Source organism: Bubalus kerabau, chromosome 1 (assembly GCF_029407905.1).
Source record: "Bubalus kerabau isolate K-KA32 ecotype Philippines breed swamp buffalo chromosome 1, PCC_UOA_SB_1v2, whole genome shotgun sequence".
NCBI lineage: Eukaryota > Metazoa > Chordata > Mammalia > Artiodactyla > Bovidae > Bubalus > Bubalus kerabau.
The window spans coordinates 85,865,232-85,892,976 of NC_073624.1; the positions used below are offsets into that span (position 1 = coordinate 85,865,232).

The 27,745-nt window shown below is 40.4% G+C and overlaps 2 protein-coding genes across 11 annotated transcripts in view; one reads left to right on the forward strand and one right to left on the reverse strand.

The window, feature by feature from the left end:
• The window catches only part of TWF1 (twinfilin actin binding protein 1), a 47,791-nt gene extending 44,375 nt beyond the window's left edge, over positions 1 to 3,416 (reverse strand). The window contains exon 1 of one of the 2 annotated variants that reach the window (XM_055581445.1): positions 3,407 to 3,416. The gene's annotated coding sequence lies outside the window, so the exon portion shown is untranslated. The remainder of the gene's footprint in view (positions 1 to 3,406) is intronic. The other variant, XM_055581447.1, reaches the window with a different exon arrangement.
• The window catches only part of TMEM117 (transmembrane protein 117), a 625,554-nt gene that overhangs the window by 8,364 nt on the left and 589,445 nt on the right, over positions 1 to 27,745 (forward strand). For 6 of the 9 annotated variants that reach the window (XM_055581359.1, XM_055581365.1, XM_055581418.1 and 3 more), the window contains exon 3: positions 15,643 to 15,947. In XM_055581359.1, the coding sequence (XP_055437334.1) occupies positions 15,671 to 15,947 (277 nt within the window). In that variant the 5' untranslated portion in view covers positions 15,643 to 15,670. Of the gene's footprint in view, positions 1 to 1,354; positions 1,492 to 5,486; positions 5,731 to 15,642; positions 15,948 to 27,745 lie in introns of those variants that run through there. The other 3 variants (XM_055581373.1, XM_055581380.1, XM_055581382.1) reach the window with 3 other exon arrangements.

Sequence of the window (27,745 nt, forward strand, 5' to 3'; positions counted from 1 at the left end):
ATATCACATTGCCACTATCTGGGCAGAACCAGGATCCCACAGCAAAGGCTCTAATGGTCCAAGCAGTAGACATGTGACGATCATCTTTCCCCAAGCAAAATTCAGGACATGCAGACTAACTAAAATACATCAGAGTACGCTGCATACCATGGGGATAGACATTCACAGTTAGGATTGCTGAGAAGAATCCTGGCAATAGAGTCACTGGCCTTTAAATACCAGAAGAAAATTATGGATCAGCTTCAAACTTCTATTCTTGCCTCTTTGGCAACAAGGAAATTGTGCTGTTTATGTTTGGAGTGTGCAATTAATATCATTCTGACTGACCTATTGGAAGTTAAAAATAGTTTTGCTTGGAGTTCATCAAATCATTGATGAAAAGGTTTCCTGGTACACTTGGTATGGATTACAGAGGCTTCCTCCTATAGTTTCCTTTTGGTTTCAAAGGTCCATTTAGAGAGGATCATTTGGTGTGATAAAAAGTTTTCACCAAATTTCGAAATGTATATTGAGCTTGTCTTTTTCTTTTTTTTTTCAAATGGAGTATAGCTCTATTATTAGTCTAATGGGATGAGGTAAACAGTAAAACATAATCTCATGTGGTTACTTCTAATTTCTGCACTCGGTTGGATTTTACAAAGACATTATATGTAAACAAGACACATTTTAAGCCTGTCTATCGGCAGGGTTGACTCTGCTTGAGGAGGTGGAGTAGGCAGATGATTGGAGAGTTTTCATTTGAGAGTTTCCTATTTCCTCTATTTCTATCATTGCCCAGACATTGTCTGAAACTGGGGTCAGTTTGCTGCCTATAAAGAAAAGAAATGGAGTCGTTTGGTTAAAATATGGATGGGCTAATGGGAGATACATAGCCCTGCCATCTTGGCTTCTTTCTGGGGCTTGTGTCTATACCATTTTCAAACACTGCTGGCCAACACTAGAGAAATGATTAATTTCTATGAGTAAGCAATCATCATTTGTGTACTGGACCAATAGACTTTGACCTGAAAGAAGGTTTTCATAGCACAATAAAGTTTGATCGGAAGTAAGAATGGCCTTTATTGAGCACCCATTATGTAACTGGTATTGTATAGGTGTCTTATACATATTAAGGCATTTAAAACTCCCAATAGGTCTGTGTGGTAGGTAGCAACTGGGATGGAAAGAGACTAGAGAATAAGGATAACAGTAACCTAATGATGAAGAAAAGAAGCCCTAGGGATTCTTATTGTAATTTTATAGTAGCAATTTGCTCAGGGTGTGGCTAGGGTTGTAGTGGAACCAGATTCAACACCAATAGTCCCCATTCCAGATCTCTAACTGTAAAAACCCATATCCCTTTTGAGGTACACAGGAGGAAGTATAAGATGAGAGATTGAAATGTGGGATGATGAGATCTGTTGACTGGTTTCTGATCCTTACTCCACCACTTGGACTAGTCATGAGATCCTGTATGAACTGCTCAGTCTCTGTGAGTCTCTTTCCTCAAAGGTAAACTTGGAAGTGAAACTAACAGCAGCTATCTATCTCACAGGCCTGTTGCATAGATTTTAACATTTTAATACATGAAATGGGTGTGGTGCACAATAAGCCTTCAATAAATCAGGCTTTTATTGTTGCATGTTATTGTGAGAAAGATCAAATGTAAAGGCTATTGCCCTGTCTGGTTGTTAGGGCTGAATTGGAGATCCTGGGTGGGTAAGACCCTTGTAGGCAGATCCTTTACAATCTGAGCCACCAGGTAAGATCCTGGCTTACCAAAGCAAAGGACACAAGCCTCTTGATCAGTGGTAAAAAGGGAACATTGTTATTGAAGAAAATCCTGCTCATTTCAATATTTTGCCTTGAAGTGGTTCTGGAGAACTGTATTCTTTAAAACTTGAGACTTCTCAGTTAAGAACAACTAGTAAGTATTGGTTAAGCTTATTCTTAAAATTATTATTAAAGGAAGCCAGACTATATGTAAGAAGATAGGGATCTAAAGGTAGGGTAACAGCACCATGTAAAGAGGCCAGACATTTCAGTTCTGATTAACTGAAGTTCATTCTAGTAGACACCTGTATAATTTAACCAGTCATAGAGTGGAGCAAGTTCTCTCTTTCAAGTAATCTGAAGAGAAGTTGCTCAATGATTTTCACCCCATTCTCCTTTGAAATACAACGAGTTGTACACACTGTCTTTCAGGGATAGGAAAAGTGCCTTTTGTTTTCATTTGGCTTGTTTTTTGGGGGGTGGGGTAGTTAATAAGCCACAGGCCTCAGTGTTATGCTGCACAGTTCTTGAAGTTTTAAGATTTTCCAGTTTTAATTGATTGAAGACTTCTTGCTCTAAATGAAGATGTAAGGAAAATATAACACATGGTGAAGATAAGGAGAAAAGGGAACTCTATTACACCGTGGGTGGGAATGTAAATCAGTGCAGCTACTATAGTAAACAGTTCCTCAAAAAAAAAAACAAAAAACAAAAAACAAACCTAAAAAGAAAATTAGCATATGATCCATTAATCCCACTCCTGGGTATGTATCTGAAGAAAGCAAAAACATGGATTCAAAGGTTACATATACCCCAGTGTTCATGTGCATGCTTAGTCGCTCAGTCATGTCAGACTCTTTACAAGCCCATGGAGTGCAGCCTGCCAGGCTCCTCTGTCCTTGGGGATTCTCCAGGCAAGAATCCTGGAGCGAGTTGCCATGCCCTGCTCCAGGGGATCTTCCCAACCCAGGGATCAAACCGAGGTCTCCCACACTGCAGGCAGATCCTTTACAATCTGAGCCACCAGGGAAACCCAGTGTTCATAGCAGCATTATTTACAATATAAAAGATATATATGGAAGCAACCTAAGTGTCCATCAACAGATAAAGAAGATGTGGTATATATTTACAACAGTAAACTACTCAGCTATTAAAAAACATTTCTGCCACTTGCAACAGCATGGGTGGACCTAGAAGGGTATTCTGCTTAGTGAAATAAGTCAAACAAAACCAAATATTGTATGTTGTCACCCCTACATGGAGTGGAATCTAAAAAAATAAAGCAAACGGATGAATGTAACAATGACTCAAAGATATAGAGAAAAAGCTAGTGATTACCAGTAGGGAGAGGGGTGGAGGGAAGGGCAACATTGGGTAGGGAATTAAGAGGTATAAACTAGTATGTATAAAATAAATAAGCTAAAATATATATTGTACAGCACAGGGAAATATAGCCCTTAGTTTATAACAACTTTAAATAGAGTATAATCTATAAAAATATTGAATCACTATGCTGCACATCTGAAATTAATATAATATTGTAAATCAACTGTAGTTAAAATATAGGACTTTCCTGCTGGTACAGTGGCATATATATATGTGTATATAGCATATGGTGTGTGTGTGCTCAGTTGTTCAGTCATGTCTGACTCTTTGCAGCCCCATGTACTGTAACCAACCAAGCTCCTCTGTCCATGGAATTTCCCAGGTGAGAATATTGGAGTGGGTTGCCATTTCCTACTTCAGGGGATCTTCCTTCCCCAGGGATTGAACCCATATTTCTTGTGTCTCCTGCATTGGCAGGAGGATTCTTTACCTCTTTGCCACCTGGGAAGCACCAGATACAGCATATGGAGCTCATGTTAATTAGTTACATGGTTTAACAAGTTTTTAAAAAAAAAATATAAAAGGATGGTAGACTCGAATGGTTAAACTGTGGAATTAATCTGCTATTTATTGAGCCATTACCATAACTCAGTATGTTCAGTATTGAGGATGCAATGGTAAGATTTAGTCTCTGCCCTCAAAAGCATTTATAGCTTAATGGGGGAGGAAAAGACATAAAAAAGTACAGCACATGTAAAAATGTCACAGTAAAATGTACAAAGTGCAAGCATAGGAAACAGATATTCCTGGGGAAACTTGCGAAAGCTTCACTATGCTGAGAGTTCAATAAGATGATCACAAACTGACTACAGTGGGGATTTATGTGGTCATTCTTAGAAGCAGAACAAATGTCAAACAGTGAGAAGTATGGTAGTGGATGCCCAGTGAACCCTGTGTACGCTAGCTACACTGCAGGACTTGGGAATGGCTCTCTCTATCCTATTTCAAAATCTGCTGACATCTCAGCTCTCCCTCTTGCTGCCCAGTCAATTCCTGAATCATGCTGATAGTCCAGGAGAGAGGCTATTCTCCTCCCAAGTTTGCCACTGGAAGTAGCTATGCTGCTGCTGCTGCTAAGTTGCTTCAGTCGTGTCTGACCCTGTGCGACCGGATAGACGGCAGCCCACCAGGTTCTGTCGTCCCCGGGATTCTCCAGGCAAGAACACTGGAGTGGGTGGCCATTTCCTTCTCCAATGCATGAAAGTGAAAAGTGAAAGTGAAGTCGCTCAGTCGTGTCGGACCCTTAGCGACCCCACGGACTGCAGCCTACCAGGCTCCTCCTTCCATGGGATTTTCCAGGCAAGAGTACTGGAGTGGGTTGCCATTGCCTTCTCCGGGAAGTAGCTATAAATTGTCCCATTTTCCATTTGACTAGACAAACTAGTGATCACTTCCATTAGCATAGAATATCAGTATCCCTGACAGCAGCTTTTAATACATTATAAGCAACCTGTAAACTGAGGTAGCAATTGTTATTGGGTAGGCAGAGAAACAAAGGCCACACGTACATACAGTAGGAAAGAAGAAAGGAACCGGTCAAATGTGGTAAGAGGGTCTTCCTCCTGCATGCTGCAAGTGAATCATTTAAGCACCACAGAATGTTAGTTTTCTGAGCTTCAGGCTGCAAAAACGTTAAAAATTGTGCTTGTGTGTGCTTCTGTATACATGTGTGTAAATGTGCCTATGCATTTATATGTGTATATATGAATATATATGTATGCATGTGTACATTTATCTGTTCATTTCTATGTATGAATGTATGCGTGCTTATAAATATGTGTATGCATGTGTGAATATATTAGCGTTTGTGTGTGTGTGTGTGTATGTGTGTGTGTGTGTGTGTGTGTAAGAGAGAGAGAGAGCAATAGAGAGAAACCAGACAAGCTGGAAAGTAAGTTTAAGACTTTGTCACATCCTCGTGGTCTCTGTCTCTCCCCATCCCCACTCCTCCACACCAATAGACAAAAGCAGAAAGGATGCCCTGTGACCTGACTGCTTTAGAAAGTTTGCAGCTCTTAAGAGGACGTTCCACCTGGGAACCTCATTGGTTCTCCACAGGATGGTGGGTTTTATAAGAAATCTTTGATTCCCCCGGGAAGGGACTGCTGCTGACAGGTTAGGCTGGAGCGCGGCCGCCCCCGGCCGCCACCCGCACTGCTCTGGGTACCAAAGTCGGGCCCCGCTCGCCGCCGCGCTCTCTGCAGAGGAGGGCCGGGCCGGGCAGCTCGGCGCGGGCGCCAGGGGAGGGAACGGGAAGGGTAGGGCGGGGGCAGGGGCGGCGGGAGGCCATGCCTCCAGCTGCGGAGACTACCGCACAGCTGGAGCCGGCGCGGTCATCGGCGCGGCGCCGTCGCCCTCGCGCTCCGGCTCTCGCTGCCCGGCCCGCGGCCGGCGGACTTTGCGGAGGGCGCCTGGCGTAGGCGGCGGCGGGTGTGGGCCGAGCCAGTATTTATAGCTCGGTGACAGCAGCCGCGGCAGCGACGCCGCTGGCCCGTCTCGCCGCGTTTCCCAGAGAGGCCGCGAGCGCGGCAGAGGGCTTCGCTCCACCGGGTCTCCCGAGTGCGGACGCCCAGAGTCCGCGCGGCCCCCTCGGTGAGTACGCGGCCCGGGCGCCCGGCGCGCCTACCCCGCCTGTCAGTCCCGCCGCGGCGAAGCCCCCCCGGCCCGGCCGCCCGCAGCCGCGCCTCCTCCTCGTCCCTGGGCGCGACTGCGGCCCCGGCCGCGGCCCCCGGCCGGCTGCCCCGCGCCTCCTCTCCTTCCTTCCCTGGGCTGGCGCGCCGAGGGGTCGGTGAAGTGGCCGGGAGGGGAGCGCGCACCTGCCCTCCTGAGAAAGGGCGGAGGAGGCTCGGGGGAGGGCCGAGGAGGGGGTACCCTCAAACTCCCGGGCTCCGGGGGGTGAGAGACGTCACCAGGATGGACAGCGAACTTTCCTCGCTTCAGTGATTCCTGGGATGCGAACAGAGTGAACGCTCCAGTATTGTGCGTTAATTAAATTAACAGGTTGTAGTTCAGGACTGTTCTCCTTAAAAACAAAACCCCCCAGACCGCACAAAACTTGAGCACCTTTGAGTGTTTACCACCTTCATCATGATTAATAAAGCTGTTTATCTATTCCTAGTTCTGAAAATGCCGGAGGCCCACAAGTGTGTTTGACTCATGTGGGTCCACTTTGGCTCCCTTATTCATTCTACTCGCTGTGGAACAATAAGCAAGTGTGTGTGTATGAGAGAGATGCTAGTAAACATCACATGCTTGTTTTAGTATTTATGTGTAGATAGAAGTCTCATGATCAACAAAGTGTTTTTTGAGTTAAAGTACATTGAATAAATGTGTTTTCCCTCTAGTTATAAATGATACATTGTTTGAAATCCAGAGAAGAACTTCTAGGAAGATTTCAGGATTTTGTTTTGTCTTCAGAATAAAGTTCTTCCAGTTTATTGAATATAAAGTGTAGTAGAGTCTCTGTAAGAGCTATTTTTGTTGTAAAACACTGAATTTTTTTTTATCATGTTTATACTCTCTAACTCTATTCTTCCTTCCCCAATCTTCGTACTTTAAAGGTTATTATGGATTTTGAAATTTTGACTCAGATACTTATTCTCACCCCACTCCACCTTCATCTGAGCCTTATATTCAGAAACCAGTACTTGTTTATTGTATTTAATTTGCTTCTTCATATTGTCAGTCAGTTAAAAAGCAATTTCAGATATGAGTATATTTTATTTTATTCATTAACTCTTACTTTTTTTTGGCGTTGTGTCTGGAATATGATCATGACAATTCTTTATCAACATGTCACTGAAGAGAAAGTCTAAATATTTTAAAAGAATTAATTGTTGATAATTTTTCGACTTAGGACATGAAGAGGCCATTTTGATGGGAAAGTTGGCTAATGTCATGTTTAGAGGGAACCTCAGACCTGCTCTGCTTTCAGGTTTTCTATTTTAAAAACTTGCATTGGTTCAGTGCTTTGTTATCCCAAAGACTGGAGGGTAATAACAAGGAAAAAAAGTAATTTAAAGATTGGAACAATGTGAAGAGAAAGTCTAGAAAGTGATTTATGGATGTGATCCTCTAAATTAGCTAGGGTACCACAAGTACAGACCCGATATCTGTGCAAAGCCACTTATAGTGGTTTCATTGATTGACTTAAAAGGTTGCTTTTTATTTAAAAGGCTGTGTGGTCTCTTGTATTGGACTAAAAAATGAGAAGTTCCAACTTTACTTCTGTTATTATTGCTCTTTGTATTTTTAAAACCTGTATTAAACACTTGCATTATATAAAATACTATGTCATTTCCTCATGCTTGCCTTTTCATCCAACAATTTAAATAGTAAACTAAGACCTATTTTTACCTCAGGACTGGTCCAGGCAAATATATATATTTGGTTTTCTCACCTTTTGCCATTTCTCTTTTTACAGACTTGGATATCCCATTATCAAGAGTCTGCTCTATCTGGTATAGAATTGTCAGTGCTTTTTTTTCCCTCACACAAGTCTTGTCTGTTACCCAACTGTCATCCACACATTTACTTTTTCACTTATTCATCCATCAGCAAAGATTTTTTGAGTGCCCCGTAGATATAAGTCACCACCTAGTTCTTACCCTTGTTTCCTTCCCATTGGAACTTTTTAGGTTATTCTTTTCAGTGTAGGAAATACATAATAATTAAGAGTATTGACTTTGGAGTCATAAAGAGGTGGTTCTGCCTGCTTCCCCCAGTTGGTAGCTGTATGACCTTGGGCAGATAACCTTTTAAAAACTGTTTCTTCACTGGTAAATCCAAAGGTTAGGTCTAAGGGCTGATTGAGATAATGCATGAAAAGTACTTGCCAAGAGCCCCAAATATAAAAAGCACTCTAAAATGTTAGTTATTATGTTGCCTATATCTGTTCCAGAGGTATTCATCTCAGGAAATGCATTCCCATCTCAGGAAATGGCAAATCCATTCTGGGGTTTGTCAGGCCATGTCCACATCCGGTCCATCAGTGCATCTTGTCATCTCTTCTTTTTTAAATGTATCCAGAATCTGGTACATTTCCAAGTATCAGGCAGAGTGGTCAGATTGCATCACTCTTCTGTCCCCCATTTGCACAGAGTGAAGCCCATGTGGTAGGATGGCCTCAAGGCCTGATCATGATACTGCCTCCCAGATCTCTAGTCCCTTCGTACTCCCCTGCACCCACGTGCTGTCCAGTCACACTAGCCTCCTGGCTTTTCCTTAAATGCACTAATCATGTGCAGCTCAGGCCTTTCCCTTTGTCTGGATCATTCTTCCCTCAGATGTCTGCTTGCTTTACTTCCTTCTTTCATGTCTGCAACTGTCACCTTATAGTGAGACCGTCTTAACTTCCCTGACACCCCATGTTAACTTTGCATTTTCTCCATCAACTTATAACTTTCTAAAATACTGTGTTTCATTTTTCTCTGTTTAATGTCTTTTTCTCTCAATCTAGATCCTAAGGTTCAAGGCAACAGGGGTGTTGTTTGTTAGTAACCTTCACGCGTAGGCCAGTGCTTGGCACAAATATGTAACAGTGAACATGTGAATAGTGAATAGTGAACAAGTGAATGATGAAATTATGGAATTAGTATGGAATTAGCAAATCTGGACTTCACCACTTTCTATATATGATTTTGGACAAGTAGCTTGAGCTTTCTGAGCCTCATTTTCAATATTTGTAAAATAGGATGATATTCATCCCTTTATGTTGTTATAGTAAAATCCCGAGACACTGAGAACAGCATATAAAAACCACTTAGTAAATGTAATATAGAGTTGATGTTATTTCCATGCTCATGTTTAATGGGAATGACCAGGAGTCACTTGCATTTTAATAGTGGTCCTCAGATAAGGCAATGTCTGAAACTGACCAGGCACTTACAAATGAAATATCCTTTAGTCTCCACTACTACCCTGTGAAGAAAGTATTTTCATTAGGATTCTCCTGGTGAAGAAGTGGAATCTCAGAGTGGTTAAGGATTTGCTAGTGAGTAGCATGGAGAAGGCAATGGCACCCCACTCCAGTGGTAGGCTGCAGTCCATGGGGTTGCTAAGAGTCGGATATGACTGAACGACTTCACTTTCACTTTTCACTTTCATGCATTGGAGAAGGAAATGGCAAACCACTCCAGTGTTCTTGCCTGGAGAATCCCAGGGACGGGGGAGCCTGGTGGGCTGCCGTCTATGGGGTCGCACAGAGTCGGACATGACTGAAGCAACTTAGCAGCAGCAGCAGCAGTGAGTAGCAGGTCAGGTTGCCTGGAGAATCCCAGGGACGGGGGAGCCTGGTGGGCTGCCGTCTGTGGGGTTGCACGGAGTTGGACACGACTGAAGCGACTTAGCAGCAGCAGCAGCAGCAGGTCAGGTAGAAATGGACCATATTTCTCCCATCACCATTCGTTTTGCCTTCCTGATGCTTTTGATTATTTGTGTAAAGTCTTTCTAATGATGTGACTTCACCTGATAAAAACATTAAGAGGTAAAATGTGATATAAACATAGGCTGTTGTTGTTTATCTTTTAAGGAAATAGTATTAAATAATTTAAAGCTCTCTCTGCCCTTTTGATAGGCAATTTTTGAAGTGATTATTTCCCAGGGAGTAAATGAAACAATTATATCAATAAATAGTGTTCTGTCAACTGCAAAGAGCTTTACATACATTAATATAATACTATAGCTAGGTACGGAGAAGCCAATGGCACCCCACTCCAGTACTTTTGCCTGGAAAATCCCATGGACAGAGGAGCCTGGAAGGCTGCAGTCCATAGGGTCGCTGAGAGTCGGACATGACTGAGCGACTTCACTTTCACTTTTCACTTTCATGCATCGGAGAGGGAAATGGCAACCCACTCCAGTGTTCTTGCCTGGAGAATCCCAGGGACGGGGAAGCCTGGTGGGCTGCCATCTATGGGGTCGCACAGAGTTGGACACGACTGAAGTGACTTAGCAGTAGCAGTATAGCTAGGTAACTGAAGTAAATAACCTTTAACTTTGTCTTGTACTAAAACAGCCAAGAATTATCCCACACACAGCTGTCTGAAGCACAAAGTGCATACCACAAAAAACAAAGTACAAGAAATCTTTTTAACAATTATTTTTCAAGAAATTAGATTCAAGGTGCTGAAATAAAGTTCACACTTTTGGCAGGGTACAGGCACAGTCATCTTTAATAAGCCCTTTGACAAGAGGTAAGAAGAGTTTCAGGTGAATTTTGAGACATAAATACCAAGGAGCTTCAAAACATTTGGAGAAATTCTTTTTTTTAATCCTAGCACAGTGCTGCACAGTGCAAGTGATGTTCATATTACCTGGTTAGGTATCACTAGATGCTAAGACCTGCATTAGCAGAGCTGGACTTTGGGGGCACTTGGCTAGTAATAATGTCTTTTGTATAGCATAATTTTTTAGTTCATCAAGGACTTTGCCATATGAACTCATACTTTTTTTTTTTAAATGGAAGTGATACACTCCATCTTGCCCATACTTGTCATTATGCATAAAGCATCACCCGAGCCAGGGTTCCTGCTGAGGGAAACATGAAATTTGTACTCTTGAAGTCCTTGAGATTTTCACTTATTTGGAAAAACCCCAATAAGTAAGGAAGGCAGGGTGCTTTGGTCCAATCAAGTAAATGATTAAAACAATTATCAAGGCTTTGTTGTTCTCCTGGTCCGGTACTTGATTATCTTTCATGTAAACTGTTGGAGTTACCTCCCAGCTAGTGTTACCGTTTTCATCATGCCTCTTAGCAGTTTGTCTTTTTCCAAGTAGGCAGAGAAATCTTTCAAAACCCTGCTGCAAGCAATTGTACTGCTCTTCTGCTTTGAAAACTTGGATTCTATAGTCTCCAATCAGTAAAATAAAGAACATCACTTTTGTGTAGTCTTCCTTAAAATAGCCCCAGGTTATCCTTAACTATCCTAGGGTGCCCCCAAGTGCTCTGTGTTCCAGCAACACAGAACTACTGATACGTCTCTATGTCTGTCCCAGACGTCCTTTCCTGTGCCTTTGCTGAGCTCCTCCTCCCAACTTGCATGTAATTACCTACTTTCCATTTTTCCATTCTTAGCTGTTAGTACCAGGTGAAATGGGGCTCCCCTGGTGGCTCAGATGGTAAAGAATCTGCCTGCAATGCAGGTGACCCAGGCTCAATCCCTGGGTTGAGAAGATGCCCTGGAGAGGGAAATGGCTACCCACTCCAGGATTCCTGCCTGGAGAATTCCATAGACAGAGGAGCCGAGAGGGTTACAGTTCATGGGATCCAAAGAGTCGTACACAACTGAGCAACTAACACTTTCGCTTTACTTCACCAGGTAAAATACTGGCTTGTAGTAAAATGCATGACATTTCTGATATCTACACTAAATACCAGTCCTCTAGAGTATAAACCGTGACTGAAGGCCTGTGGATTATCAGGCAGGGTATAAAGTTTCAGCCTGTCACTGCTGTTAGTGAAAGCAGCGGCTTCCAAGATACTGATGGTGGCATCTATCTCATGATTTTATTATTATGAGAGGAAATTGAATAGTGTGAATTAGTCCAGTTCTCAGAGGTGCAGTGTTCTGTATAAGTAGAGTTGGAAAATCAGAATGAATGTCAGTGATGCATTGCAAAAGGACAATCAGATCAACTCAACTACTTATATGATGCTCAGAGGAGAAGGAAAAAAATTAGAGGAATCCTGGTCAGTCACATGATCCCAGTTCTTTCCAATCATGGTATCAAGTCAGTTTGAATAGTAATAGTAGATTCATTTATCTTAGAAGTACTATGAATCTTTTATGTCAATTGGCTTTATTATTAGGAACTTTCTAAACAACATGAAAAAAGGCAAGATTTTGGAATCTATGTCTTTGTGTGGTGAAGATGTAGTATAGAATGTTGAAGGCACGTGGCTTGAATTTGAATCCTGGCTCTGGTGTAGGTTTGTCCTGTTCTTTGATGCAAGCTACTAAACTCAGTTTAAACATTGCTTCCAATAGAGTATCTCTTCATTAGGTTCCTATGAAATTTGAATGAGATGTTTGTAAAGCCCTTTAGCATAGTGTCTGCGAAGTGGTAGGTCTTTAATAAATGTTAGCCTTAGTAATAATGAGAACAGTGCAGAACCTGGTGCTGAAATGGGATGGTAGCTGTAAGGATGGGGTTGAGGGTGTATCAGTGCTTGTTACTGGCCCATCATTCTTCAAGTCTTTGGATTCAGCTGCTCTTCTCTTTCCTTAGTGGAAGGAATGGCAGGTTGCTCTGCCTTCTTCTCATCTCATTTATACAAGGGGGCTTCTCTTTTGTAGTTCCACTCAGTTTATCCAGTTTATTGGTTGCCCACCATGAGGCCAGCACTGTGCTATGCCCTGAAAGTAAACAGCCCTTTCCGTGGGGACTTTGTGATCTAGGGAAGGAGACAAATACATAAACAGATAATTTCACTATGATCTGCTAAGTGCTAAGATAAAAGTACTTTTACTTAAGATAAAAGCTCAATATGGAAGCAGAATTGAATTTTAAAAAGTTAAAAAAATGTTTTTAGACTGTGTATACCCTGTTGCATAGTCAGTTTGAACAGCCTCAATCCTGGGTTAACAGTGCAGTCACCGAACTTATGTACTTAATGTACTTTATTTTCAGAATGCTTTGTGGGAAGTACAGAGGGGAAAGCAGTTTTGGTGGTCTGGACAACAGGCTGATATCACTAGGCAAACTTTTGTCAGCCTCCTCACGTAGGGAGTCAGGAAGCGGAGATGAGCGCTGTTGTTGTTCAGGTTATGTAAGTTTTGAAATTTGGGGCCCACTAGGAGACATTGATTCCACTTTGGAGTATGAGGCAAGAATATATAAACATGTTTACCATAAAAGAATAACACCAAATGATCCTATTCACTCGGCTAGTGTCTAAGTCATTGAATCTGTTAGAGGAAATGAAGACTAAGCTGAAACATGATTGGAAATATTTTTTGAAACATTTCCAGATTTGTTGGGGTGTATTAGAGAGATCAAGGGCCAGGAATGGCTTTTGATTCAAGTCCTGGCTCTTCCGCTGGTGGATCTGTTAATTAAATAGGCAGCACCTGCTCTGCTCCGTTGTTTTCTGTTATTACTATTATAATATGATTTATTAGTGGCCGCGCTGGATCTTTGTTGCTGTGCACAGCCTTTCTTTAGTTGCGGTAAGCGGGCTGCTCTTCATTGCAGCGTGCAGGCTTCTAGTTGCGGTGGCTTCTCTTGTTGCAGAGCGCAGGCTCTAGGCACACAGACTTCAGTGGTTGTGGCTCCTGGGCTTAACTGTGCAATCTTCCCAAACGAGGATCTAACCCACGTCCCCTGCATTGGCTGGTGGCCTCCCAACCACTGGAGCACCAGGGAAGTCCCTTCTTTGTTTTCTTATCATTCATAAGGGAGTGGTAGTAGCATGCATAGCATGGCTGTGGGAGTTAGGACCTGTAGTAAGGCAGGATTGTTGTTCAGTACTACAGTTCTCTTTTGAAACAATATAAATATTGGAGAGGAACAGCTACCTCCAAATTCTTTTGAATGTTGTAACTCAGTTTGGACATGTGGAAATTACAGAGCCCACAAAGCAAGATTCTGAAGTTAAAAATAACAACAATAAAATAAATATATGCCTACTTTCCACAAAACACTCATTTAAAAATGAGTCAGAGTTATATGTATTTAGTTGTCTACATGCGGCTGCCTTGCTTGTGTGTGGGTGGTGAAGGGAGTTGATGGGGGAACCACACCAGAATTCCTCACTGGTAGGAGAAGTTTCAGAGAAACTAACTTCTTAACTGACAGCCCTGTACAGTTCTGATGGGCATGTAGCAACTATTTCTGCTTCAGGACTCACTGGCCTTGAGGTGTTTCTGTGTATTCTCTTCTAAAAGTGGTCTTTGGACACTTCCAAAGATTTTGCATGAAATTGAGTTGACAGCTGGCCCCTTCTGGCATTCTTGCTTGTTGAATACTGTGAAAATGCATGATGTTTGTCTTTGTTCTTAACTACTTTTATCTACATTCTTTGGTGTGAGAACAATGTAGGTCTGTAACTGGGTGATGAGTCTCATGTAAAAAAAAAAAAAAAAATGCCATCCCTTAGTGATCTGAGCTCCAGCCCCTAAGAACAGATATTTCAGAGTATTTATGAAGAAGGAAATTGGTTAGAAGTTTTATGAATAGAAGGTACAATGACTGTCTGTGTTGCTAAATTTTACTGCCAGTCTTTTTGTGTGTTTCCATAACTTTTCTAAATAATTAAGCCAAGTCTTCATTAGCTTAGATTGTGGTCTTAATTGATATTCATCCACCCAGAACGTTGGACTGGAACTTGGGAGGCAGCCTTGGAGCCTATTCTCAGATCTTCCGTTGACTTCAAGTTAATGCAGGATTGTGACTTGATCTTTGTATCTTTAGCTACGTGTAAAATGAGAATTTTATTATTATCCTAAATTTAATCAGCTTTATTGCTGAATAAGAAAAGAGTTACAGCTTAGTCTGAGCACCAAATGCGCTCACCAAGACTGAACCCCAGAATTAGATAAATTAGTCACTCATACCCAGCCCTGGAGGACCTAGAAAGGCTTTTGTTCCTATGGGCAGACTGGCCCCCAAAGAGGAAAAACAGAAGAGCTGAGCAAGATTTAGGGGTGGGGCCTGGGTATCAGCATTTTAAGAAAGCTTCTGTACTTGAAATACACATCTGTGTTAGGGCCTTGCTCTTCAGGCATGTTACATATTTTGCAGTGCCTCTGGGCCCTTGCATGCACCTAGGTTAAGCATATGTGCATTCTTGCTGGGAAAAAAATTCTATAGATCCTCCAAACTCCAATTTGAGTATGTCTTCCTCTGCAAAATCTTTGCCTTCCTTCTCAGTTCACACAAGCAGAGTTCCCCAAGTTCTCCTGCTTGCAACTACTCTGCCATAGACTTAGCTATTTCATGAAACTTATTCTGTGCTGAAATTATTTGACAAGTAAGACTGAACATTTTTATAAAAGTCTGTACACGTGCACACATTTTTCAATGTTAAAAAAAAAAAAAGAAGAAGATCTGCAAGTATAGGCACAAAATTATTAAGGGATCTTAACTCCAAGGAGAAGGATTTGGGTAGAAGAGGATATTTATTTTTTGTTAGTTTGTGATCAGTTTACCTCTGTGTTTCTTCAATTTTTAAATGATCTGTTTTATGATTAAAACATAAAAATGATAATCTGAAATAGGAAGAGTCATCATTCCAACTTCAGACCACAGTCTGCCCTCTCATATCCCTTTCTCTCTCCCTAATCTTTTACTTCCCTAAGTCCTCATATGATCAGAAGTATGATGAGGTAACAGGGAAGGGACAGTACTTACTGTTCTCAGTCTCAGACTTGTCTTGGTACCATAACTAGGAATTGATCTTTTCCAAATCCCTCTTTATTGAGTTGTTGTAAATCTGAACAGGTAACAGAAAGAGAGGGACTACTTGTTTTTTTGCTCTAACGCTGTGTATCTTTTCTCATGCAGGTAAACTGTGGAAGTGAAGTTTTGAAGGATGGGTAAAGACTTTCGTTATTATTTCCAGCACCCCTGGTCTCGCATGATCGTGGCTTACTTGGTGATCTTCTTTAACTTCTTAATATTTGCGGAGGACCCAGTTTCTCACAGCCAAACAGAAGCCAATGTTATTGTTGTTGGAAACTGTTTTTCATTTGTAACAAATAAATATCCTCGAGGAGTTGGCTGGAGGCTTCTGAAGGTGCTTCTATGGCTACTTGCCATTCTCATAGGACTAATAGCTGGCAAATTTCTATTCCATCGGCGTTTGTTTGGTAAGTACCCATGAAATGTAATGTAGGTAATTATTAAATTCTATTCTCCAAGATAGAGCTTTGTTATTTCTAAATGCCGGTTTAGAATGCATTTCATTTGCCTTCCAGCGTTAATTTGCTGTGTGCTCTGGTAGCTCTGGTTCTTTAGATATTCCCTGTACTTGTCTATGGTGTACTTGTCTATGGCCTGAGGAATATTAGCATGAGATAAAATTAGTTCTAAACTTAATTTTTTTAAAAAAATTGTTAAATCTAAAATGAATGTGTGAAATCTTACTTCAGGAAGATGTGTAAATAGCTCTTTTCCCAGAAGTAGTACCTAAGTGTAATGTCATAAAGGGTTTGTGAATCATAAACAGAATGATTCCATATCATTAAAGTAGGCTAACCATTGCCCATGTATTTACACCTATTGTTCATTCAGGGAATTAAAATTGGAACTCTAACTTGTTACTTTCATTTCTTTCCTTTTTGTTTTTGTAATTTTGAACATTGGTTCTAGATGTTTATTTTGAGCCTCCTGGTCAACCAGAGACAACTATTATAGTAAGGAATCTCTTGGTAGTAAGCAACAGAATAAGAGACTAAATTAGTTTATGTTTAAAAATAACTTACTGTATGGATTTTGGGATATTTCACAGAGACCAGGGATAGAATTTGTTTTCATAATTGGGATAAATGGAAACAAGGACTTGAATTCTATCTGGATGATGAGACAAAGGATGTTCTTTGTCTCAACTTCTCTATCATATCTGCTTTATTCTCCTTTCACCCTTAAGGTCAGTTTATATCCACTTAGAATGTCTTGACTCTTGTTCCCGAGTTTAAACTCTTAGGTTTAAACAAAGTTGACTCAGTTTGGGTGTGGTTCCTACCTCTGGTCCAAACTATTTTGGCCAGGAGGTGGGTACTATTTATTCAACAAATTCATTGGTTACTTATTATGCCAGGCACTATTCTAGACTCTGAATCGAAAACGCAAGGTATCCACCCTCATAAACACATTCTACAGGAGGGAGAAATGTTCTAATCAAATAAATGTATAAAATGCAAAGAGGTGGTAAGTGCTGTGGGGGAAAAGAAAGTTTTAAATGCTCCTGGGTCAATTAGAAAGACAATTTAGCAATGAAACTTTGAATTTAGCAATTATAAGATCATAGGTAACTTAGTGTGGTTATTTTCAGTCTAGAAGTTTGGTTAGAAACAGATGGCAATGGTTTAGGAAATAAACAAAAATATATGTACCTACATACACATAATGTTACATATATATTCTTCTCAATCTCTACTCCTCAAACTGTAGCCATCTGTTTCTATTACATAAACAAAGAAAATGTACATCTTTTATATTTATTATAAAATATGTGGTTTCAAGAAATTTGATGAGGAAATGGGAAGTAGCTAAAACTGGAAAAGGGGCCAAGGGGAGATTTTGTTTTTATTTCAGGTGATGGTGGTTTTATTTGAGAGGTGAGATTAATTGACGTTGTGGGGGAAGAAGTTAGATTGAAGCACAGGTAACGATATAGAAGAAAGACAGTATCTCTGAAGGTTTCTTTGGTTTGTGACTTAGGACCCAGGCACAAATAGTGGTCTTAGGACAGTAAGAGAGACTTGGTTCCTCAGAGATAATCGTGAGTGAGATCAAGGTTGATACTCTAGTAGGTATATTTGAGGCAGAGGAGTGGAGAGGGGAGTGTCCTCCCACCTCGAGATTTCTGTTTCACTATGAGGAAGGAAGAGCTTAAGATAAAGATAGAGGGATTGATGAACAAGGGCTTAAGAAAGTGGTCAGCATTTTTTTTTTTTTTTTTTAAGAAATCTTATCTATTTATTTGGCTGCATCAGGTCTTAGTGCATGGGCTTCTCTCTAGTTGTTGCTTATGGGCTTAGTTACCCAGAGGCATGTAGGATCTTGGTTGCCTTACCAGGGATCAAACCCATGTCCCATGCATGGGAAGGTGGATTCTTATCCCAGAAAGTGGTCAACGTTTGAAAGAGTTACAGTAGGGAATGTGGATGTGAACTGACTAGGACAAGGTTTACAGATGATTGCCAAGGGCTGTGGCGGTTAGTCACTATAAATTTCAATGACAGCAATCTGAATAGTGGAGCAGCTTTCTCTGTGAGAGTTCTGTCACCTGGCACAGAATTTGAGTGATTCATCTGGTTGGGGAATGCTCAGGCTTGCTGTATTAGAAACAAAGGATGGAAAACAAATGGAAAGTTCTAGGGAAAGAGTTGTTGATATGATTAGCAGAGGGTTCTGGCTGGATGTGGAAAGGAGGTGGGGAAGACAGTGGTTTGGGAGGAGTGGACAGGGGCCTGAAGATGTCGACGAAACCTAACCGATGAACAGGTACTCCTGTTCAGAGAAGGGGAAGGACTGATGGGTGTGGTTAGATGGCATGTTGTAGCAGAAGTACAGCCATTCTTTAGTGGTGATTCCCAACTAGGGTATGTTCTGAAGATAGTGGGTGCTAAAGTTAAATGGAGAGATGGGTCATTGATACGAAGGATAACTAGGAATTGGATATGAGCTGGGCCATCCACTGAACGTTGAACAGGTGTGGTGTTATGATACTAATCACAGGGATATAAGAGGTCAAGAGGATGGGTAAGCAGGAGATGATCAGTTTTCAAAGGTGGGTGAAGGGTGCTGGACAAGCAGAACAATAGATGTCAGTTATAAGCAATGGCTGAATATATCTGTAACCCATTCCATAAATTTGCTCAATATAGAAAACTAATGCAAATTCAGACTGGAACATCCAGTTTATCCAGAATATCCAATAACCAGATTATCTGCCTATATTATAAAAGACTGAATGAAAATCATAAGGTGAAAAACAAAAGAAAATTTAGGTGAAGGTAATGGTTATAATAATACAGGCAGATAATTTGGCTTTGTAATTATTACATTTCGTTAAGTTACTCTATTGTGGTCTTATCTCTTATACTAAAATTACATTTAGTCATGGCTTTTTAATTTGCTTACTGATCTAATTCACCCCTGAAAAAAAAATCACTAGATTTCATGTAGTTTATTGACTACAAATTATTTTAAAATAATGCAAAAGTGTGTCCTCTTTTTTTTTTTTTTTTTGCTTGCAATAGATAAGATTTTATAGAATAGTCAGCTTTATCACTTCTATTTGGTAAGTTACTTTTTTCTTTTCTCCCCTTATTAAAAGTCTATGAAATTATGTGGGGTATTAGAAAAGGTATTAATCTTCAGCAACTCTTGGTGATTACTAGATAAGATAACTGGACTCCTGATTTAATTTTTTAATGAACTCCAAACTAGTCTCTTCCTTTCTTTCTCCATGGCTGTTGTTTCTTCTTTCACTCACAAATTCTTATTGGTCATTTGCTCCTAATAGTTCTCTCCTCCTCCAACTCATTCTGGATTTTGCTACTAGAATATATATATATACATATATATATATATTTTAACATGGGTAAATGGCTCCTATCAGCTACAGAAAAAAATCAAAACTTCAAAGCACATTATTGTCTGCTCCTGCCTGACTTTTAACCTGGTCTCTTTTCACATGCTACGGAATTGTTTGCTAGTTCTCAAACCTGCTGTCTTCTCAATTCTCTGGCTCTTTGCATGCGTGCTCTCCTGCGCTCATCATACTTGTCCCCTTCTTGTTAATTTGGCCCATTTCTCTTTTTCCTTCATATCCAAGTTCAAGTATTATGTTCTCTGTGATACCTTCTCTGACTCCCTCCTATCAGATGAAGTTGTTTTCTCTCCAGCTCCCTGTGTCCACTTGCACCAAAGCACATACAGGAGGAAACTCTGGAACTGACAGCCATGCAGCCTTGTGGAAAAGAACCCACATTTTAATGCAGGCACACGCATTGGTTTGGAATGTGATGAATGTTTTCATCTTTGTTCCCCTTTGTACATAATTCATTTTTTAAAAAGGCCATATTTAAACCTTTAACAGTTTGTAGATGCAAGCTTGTGGTAGGTGGTGGTAATGGTGATGATGGTTTATGTATCTTAAGAGGTATGGGATTGTTCACTACAAGCACAGACACTTTTGTTATAGAAATTGGAATGGTTTACAAAATAATCAAAATTATTGCTTGACCAAGTAAACAGTTTCTTTTTTTGTAATTCTTTAATGAAATAAAAATATTAAATAGAATGTCACTACCCCTTTCATTTCACTAATTTGTTGACTTTTCCCTCATTTATTTTATTATTAAAAGTCTTCTCTTAGTATATTTCAGAAGGTCAACACAATATTGGCATTTTAAAGTGTGTGTGAGGAAGAGTGAATGATTGTATGAGCACACAATTTAATCCAGTTCATTGGTTATAAATCTTATTTTTATGAGACATGAAAACTATAAGCAATTTAGTTCATAACATGAAACCCTGTCATGATTTATAGTTTGTAGTGGGATTTGTCCTAAATAAAAATACCGACTCTTGCAAATTGGAAACTGCTTATTATCAGAGACAGAAATGATTACATGCATTTAAAACTATCCCCCTCTCACCTGTGCTGTATGACTGGAATAAAATGAGGGAGTTGGTTTTCCTACATATTAGCACTAAACTTGTAAGATTTCAGACTGGTCACAAATTCCAAATTTCCCAAATGTAGAATGTGATTTAAGAGCACATGTGAAATCAGAATTAATACATTTCAATTAAGTTTCTTTAGTTTTAACACTGAGTCTTGTTGAGGTATTATATTAGGATTTACAAAAATTGGATTTCATTGGACTATCAGTTTGTACTTTTCCAGTGCCTCTGTTTTCCATTTTTTTGGATGATTCCATTGTTTAAAAAATTAAGCATGAATTTAAATAATGCCTTTTATAGAATTGTACATTTGAGATATCCATGAATAGAGAAACCTGAAATTATTATGCCAGTAAGGCTTATTATGCTGCAAACTCTGGGAGATGTGAAGGACAGGGAAGCCTGGTGTGCTGCAGTCCATGGAGTTGCAAAGAGCTGGACACGACTGAGCAAAGTGAACAGCAACAACAAGACATATGAAAAGGGGAACTTGATTTTTTGAGCTTATCCAAGAAATCATTTTTATTCCAAAAAAGGAATTGAAATGATTTACAAAGCATTTATGTTTAGCACATATGTTTCTAGAGTAGAAAATGATTCCATAGAATCAAATATGTTTTGATTTCATGAGTTTTGCTCGCTTGTAGGTTTTGTGCTTCCTTAGAGGCTGGACAAAAGGGAGTGTGTGATACATCACATAGCTTTGGATATCCGAAATGACAGAAACGATACAGATTGAATTTCATGGGGGAATCTTTCTGCGCAGTAAATTCTGGAATTTCTTGCCCTAAATTCTAGTAAGGAGATTTTTTTTTTTTTTTCATATAGAAAACACTGAATGGTGAGGTGGCAAGTGCAGAAGTAGATTTCATATTCTTGTGTTTTAAAATGAACTTTCTTAAAAGTTTAGAGTATAACTTTTAAGCATAAAAGCAATTCTATGATGTTGTATTCCCTGAAAGGAATTCTATGAAAGGCAAAAGCGATCAGTCTAAGTAATGCCTTCTGATTGAATAGCTTTATCTAGGGATGGATATTAAAACATCAAGATTGTGACAGACTTATTTCTCAAACAGACTGCTCCTGCTATTTGTATTCCTTTGTTTCTTTTTGTTTTCTAACATCTGCAGAGCGCCTATTAGTTGCAATTTTCTTTTTAATTTGGATGAAGGGCAGGCAATGTGGGTGAAGGGCAGGCCAACTAGGAATGAACTGACTAGTATAGTGTATAAAAATGATTCTGGGCCTGTTAATATTGTCTAGTTCCTTTTTTCAAACACACATATACATAATTTGTATAAATTATTTATTAATTTTTTATTTCCTAGCCATACCATAAGCCTCACAAGGTCAAGAATAATGCTTTGTTGCTTATCATTTAATCCTCAGTGCCTAAAACAATGCCTGGAACATAGTATTATTTGATAAATCTGAATGAATAAATACATTAATTTTTTTTGTCTTTTACATGTTATCTTTGCCAGTGTTGCCTTTTTATTGTAAGCTATAGAAGAGTATTCATTTGTTCATTTATAAGATATCAGACATGGCCCCTGCTCTCAGGGAATTTAAAGTCTGGTTAAAGATAAGATACATATGCATGAAAAATTAATTACTTTGATAATACAGGAAATGCATATCAAGTATCAAATGAATAGAACAGATAGTGAGAGCTGTGGGAATTCAAAAAGGGAGGTCACAGTGGACCAACAAGGGGAAAGAAAATTGCTGCCAATGTGGGATTTAAGGGAGTCTGAAGCATGAGTGAGTTTAAAATTATCAAATAAGAAGCAAAGGATTCATTACAGATTTCAGGTCATGAGGTAGATGGTGTAGGCAAAAGAAATGAGAACAATTTAGCTCTTTTTTAGAGTGGAGGAAAACTGAGGAGGTCATACTCATTTTGACTGGGATGAATGGTTTGTGTTAGGAAAGAACAGGAGATACAGTGTAAAGATAGGCTGAGTCTAAATTCTTTGTCTTATATGGTGGTCTCAGACTTTGGACTTTATCACTGCAATATTTGAATCAAGGAAAGTATACAAACAGATGGGAGATGATTACAGGATTAATCTTGAAGCAGAATCTACTGGAAATTGGAGGGAGAGAGATTAGGGGAGTAGAAAGGAGTAGGATAAGAATTGATGCTTCTGAACTGTGGTGTTGGAGAAGACTCTTGAGAGTCCCTTGGACTTCAAGGAGATCCAACTGGTCCATCCTAAGTGAGATCAGTCCTGGGTGTTCATTGGAAGGACTGATGCTGAAGCTGAAACTCCAATACTTTGGCCACCTGATGCAAAAAGCTGACTCATTGGAAAAGACTCTGATGCTGGGAAAGATTGAAGGCCAGGAGGAGAAGGGGGTGACAGAGGATGAGATGGTTGGATGGCATCACCAACTCGATGGACATGAGTTTGAGTAAACTCTGGGAATTGGTGATGGACAGGGAGGCCTGGCGTGCTGCAGTCCATGGGGTTGCAAAGAGTCGGACACAACTGAGTGACTGAACTGAACTGAAAGGAGTAGGAAAGTATTTTGGGAGCCTGATGCTTGAGACTTCTCACTCAGGCCAGTCTGGCATAGGGGTGAGATAGTGGGCAACAGAGTGGGAGGTACTGGAACCTTTTGCAGCTTCCACAGCTAATGAGATGTGAGGAGATGAGAGTAAGGGTAAGGTAATGGGGATCTAGGAAAGCTGGTATTGTTGACTAAGGGAATGATAATCTTATTAAAAAAAGAAAGTCATTAGGAGAATCCAGTTAGAGATAATGAGTTCAGTAAATGATAGGTTCAGGTAATGAGAACAAAGGCAAAAGCCAACTTACCTTGACCTGTACTCAGTAAGCACAGATTGCATTCACATATCTTAATCCAGGCCCACCACTGCTTACCCAAACCTGGAGACCAGATGTGTTTAAGATTTCAGTGTTTGTACTTATGGTAATAGACTTCTCTGGTGGCTCAAAGGGTAAAAGCGTCTGCCTACAACTCAGGAGACCTGGGTTTGATCCCTGGGTTGGGAAGATCCCCTGGAGAAGGAAATGACAACCCACTCCAGTACTCTTGCCTTGAAATCCCATGGATGGAGGAGCCTGGTAGGCTACAGTCCATGGGGTCACAAAGAATCGGACACAGATGAGTGACTTCACTGCCCTACAGGACTGAAGAAATACTCCATCATCAAATACATCAATATATCTGTAGCTGAATGTATATGTAGTCACTTGAAGTGGAATAAAGGCTATAAACACCCTCAGATCAGCTCAGGTTAGGTTTTGCTGCTAAGTGAATTCAATCAAAAGGTTGAAGGCAAAAGGAAAAGGGAGCAGCAGTGGATGAGGTGGTTAATTAGCATCACCAACTCAATAGACATGAATTTGAGCAAACTCTGGGAGATAGTAGAGGACAGAGGAGCCTGGAGTGCCACAATCCATGAAGTGGCTGAGAGTCGGATGTAACTTAGCAACTGAACAACGACAAGAATTCAGATTTGGTCAGGTCTTGCCAGTGAATCAGTTGCAAAGATAGAGTCTTTTGGTTTTAATTACAGAAATTGGATAATGGATCTGTACTTGACTATAAGCAAAGTTTCATATAAATCTTTGGTTTCCTCAAGGTATCTATCTGCATAGAAATCATGATTCTTTTTTCAAAGGCTGTGATGAAAAAAGTAATGATTTGACTGATAAGAAACAAAAGAAAAATACAGGTTGAAGGTTTCTTTTTCTTGTGTTTATATTATGCAAAATATTAAGAGTTTGCTGTCTTCTGTGTACCTAGGTCTGCTTTAGTTTTAAATAGGAAGTTCTAAATACAGCATTCTCAAAACATCTAGAAATTTGAGGAGACAAATTCTAGGAATTTTTTTCCTTTCATTTTATTTAAACAAAAGCCTGTCACCTATAAAATACTAAGTAACTCAACAATGTTTTGTCACTTAATGGATTTAATAAAGGTAAAACTTGTTTATTTTCTGTTGTTTTGGCTTTAAGTCTAGTTTGAAATTTTTTTCTTTGTATTTGAGTTATACGTATGATTTTATCATTTCAAAATAGAAAATATTCAGACATTTCAGAAAGTGTGGATAAGATAGTCCTCGGGATACAGGAATGTCAAAACATAAACAAATTTAATCAGATATCTTATAAGGAAAAATTATTAATTTAATGCAATGATGTGCGTATGATCTCTTTTGTGCTAATTTGAGATCTCAATAGCTGAATAGTATAAATGACCCCGAAAGTTGATAATAACTATCCAGGTAGTTTATAGTACATTAAAAATATGTGTATTTATTATTACCCAAAGTGATTGTCCGATTGACTTATTTTTAGTATTGCATTCTCAAGATGCTACGTACTTCATTTTGGAGGAGAACAAATGCCATATATGTAGACAAAATGCTACTTACATAGAATATCCATAGTTTTAAGCTTTGTCTTCTCAAGATACAAGATCATGTTTGATACTCATGATAGATACTATTTAAATGTTTATCACCATCTTTGTTCTCAACTGTGTATACACAGTACCAGAGTCTTCATTTTTCTAGACACTTGAATTGTCAGCACATAATTCCTTTTTGTAGAGTAAAATAATTTTAGAGTCAGAGTGACCACAGAGTTCATATTGAAGAAAATGTTACACCATTGCATGGAGTGGCATTTAATATGGGAGGAAAAAAGCAAAGGGTTTTGATATGTGAAGTTAGGAAATGTAAGCTAGGAAAATGATTGACATTTAGCATTAAAATAATCCCCAAGGAACACCCCTCTTCATAGGGGAATTTGATGTCTGAGAGTTATTAAACTTGGCAGCCCTTTCCAAAAAATTTCTCCTGTTACTTTAATGTTCTTTGTCTTTGAGCAGGAAAGGAAGGTGAGGCTGGAAACTGCAAGTCTGTGGCCATTTCTCCCCACACCTGCTTCTTAGGTGCCTTCGGTTAGTTTGCAGCGCAGCCAGCTGTGCATCCATTAGCACTAAAGGGCACCAGCCGCAGCTTCCAATGTGTTAGGATCCTCTGGCTGCTCTGCTTCCCATAGGACAGAGGACACAAACACTATAAAAGATACCTCAAGGACTTACTAAAACTAATTCAGATTAGGGCATGGTAATTAAGCAATTATTAACCAAGTACCTTTCTAGGTACTTTTTACTGTACTCTGTAGAGATGAGTCATTCAGGGGCCAAGGCACCCTTTCCTTTCCAGAGTCAATAGTGGCCTCCACTTTCTCTTCTCATTTCCTACTTATGGGAGGTAATGGTAGAAATTTCTTAAGAAAGCATCTATCAAATGGAATTGATTGCAGCAGAGAGACCCCCTCCGCCCCCCCACACACATGGTGCTAAGAGAAACTGCTTCCACCGATGAGCGAAATGTAACTAACCAGTTAAACAATACTTAGTAAAATTTGAAGTGAAGAGTGCTTGATCACTTTTCATTTAGAATCACACTGCCGAGGTTTTGCTTTTCAAATAGTAGAATAGTCCTGGGTGGGAGGGGAATGTGATTTGAAAGAGTACTGACAAATAAAAGTTTCCCCTCGTTTGTTTCTTTTCTCTTTTATTAATACCCATACCTTAGAATCATTTCTTGAAGGTTTTTTACTGGGTCGAAGTGTTATGCTACTTGGGAGGGTGATGAACTAACAGAGATGTTAACAGTTGACATCCTTGGGAGATCTAGGTTCCTAGGATAAGTGCTGGTAGATGGGAGAATGCTGGAGAGTGTTCTGATGTAGTAGCTGTGTTGCTTTGCAGAGTTCTAGGTAGAAGGGGAGAAGAAAAGAAGAACTGGAGGAACACAGGGAATCAGGCTGGAACATGAGGTGCATAGCCTTGCCAAAGACAAACTCTAGTTGCTTTCAGTGGTAGACTTGAAGCTGCACATTTGATTTTGAATATCAGTGGTGGTTGAAGTAGTCCTGTTGTTTTCGGTTTGTATTTTTATCATGGCTGTGACCCAGACTTATTGCTGATGGATAAACAGAAATGTTCAGGGTTGATTAACTTGGCTCCAAGGTCACAACAGTAGCCAGTTGTAAAATTGGAGCATAAACTGAAGTCTCCTGGTGCCCGGACAGGCGCCTATTCAGGTTCCCAGATGGTGAACTGACAGCCTGCAAGCCTCGCCTGCCTCAGGACTGGTTTTTGCAGAGCCACTCCCCATGGCTTCGCTCCACTTTGCCCGTGTGCAGGGATCTTTCCTGGCATCCGCTCCTGCCTGACCAGCCCTCTGTTTTGGACAAAGAATGTCATTTAGCTGACCCCGCAGAATGTCGTGCAGTTTCCCAAGAAGAGCCTGTGGTTGATGCTGACCCGGAAGATCTGAGTACGATGGTCTCTGCTCATGTAGCCATCAGTAATCTCACAGCCTTACTGGACTTTACTTCCTCCCCAGATTCCAGAGGAATGTAATTACACGTCAGGATTTCCCTTGTTCGTGCCTGTGTGATTCTTTTGTGTTCTTGAGAATATGCCCATCGAAATGGATAGGCCCGCTAAGAGTAAGTACGTGAGCAGACATGTAAACTTGGGAGAGTGAGTCAGAACTTCCCTTCCACCAGCCCCAGAGTGTTTGTATTGTAAGTTGATTGTTTGTAAATTTTAAACTTCATATTCTCCTGCTGCTGCCACATTCCTACACACACCTGACCCAGGTGACCGGGGGCACCAGGGTGAGGAGGCCGGCCTCTGCCACAAGTCCCTCTTTTTGAACTCCCTAAACTGTGACCTAGTGACATTCAGTGAACACATGATCTAAAATGTTGCTAAATTGTGTCTGACTCTTTGCGACCCCAGGACTGTAGCCCACCAGGCTCCTCTGTCCATGGGATTCTCCAGGCAAGAATACTGGAGTGGGGTGCCATTTCCTCCTCTAGGGGATCTTCCAGACCCAGGGATCTAATCTGTATCTCCCTTATTGGCAGGCAGATTCTTTACCACTGAGCCAGCTTGGGAAGCCCTAGTAACGTTCAAACACACCAATAAAATCCATCACACGTTTTGTGTACCTGACCCTGACCCCCCGTAAAGGTACTTGCCCATGGGTCCTTACTCTGCGCTCCCTGCCTGGCTGGTTGAGCCTGCTCCCTTGGCCTTCCATGCCCCTGTCCCTGTGTGGCCCCCTTGTGGCGTGCAGTGACTGTCCGTCTAGAACATGTATGATGTTTTCCTGTGTCTCTCCTTGAGTTTCCTATTGTGACTGCACCTGGCTGACCATCTCATGAGAGAATATAAAATGGTATTT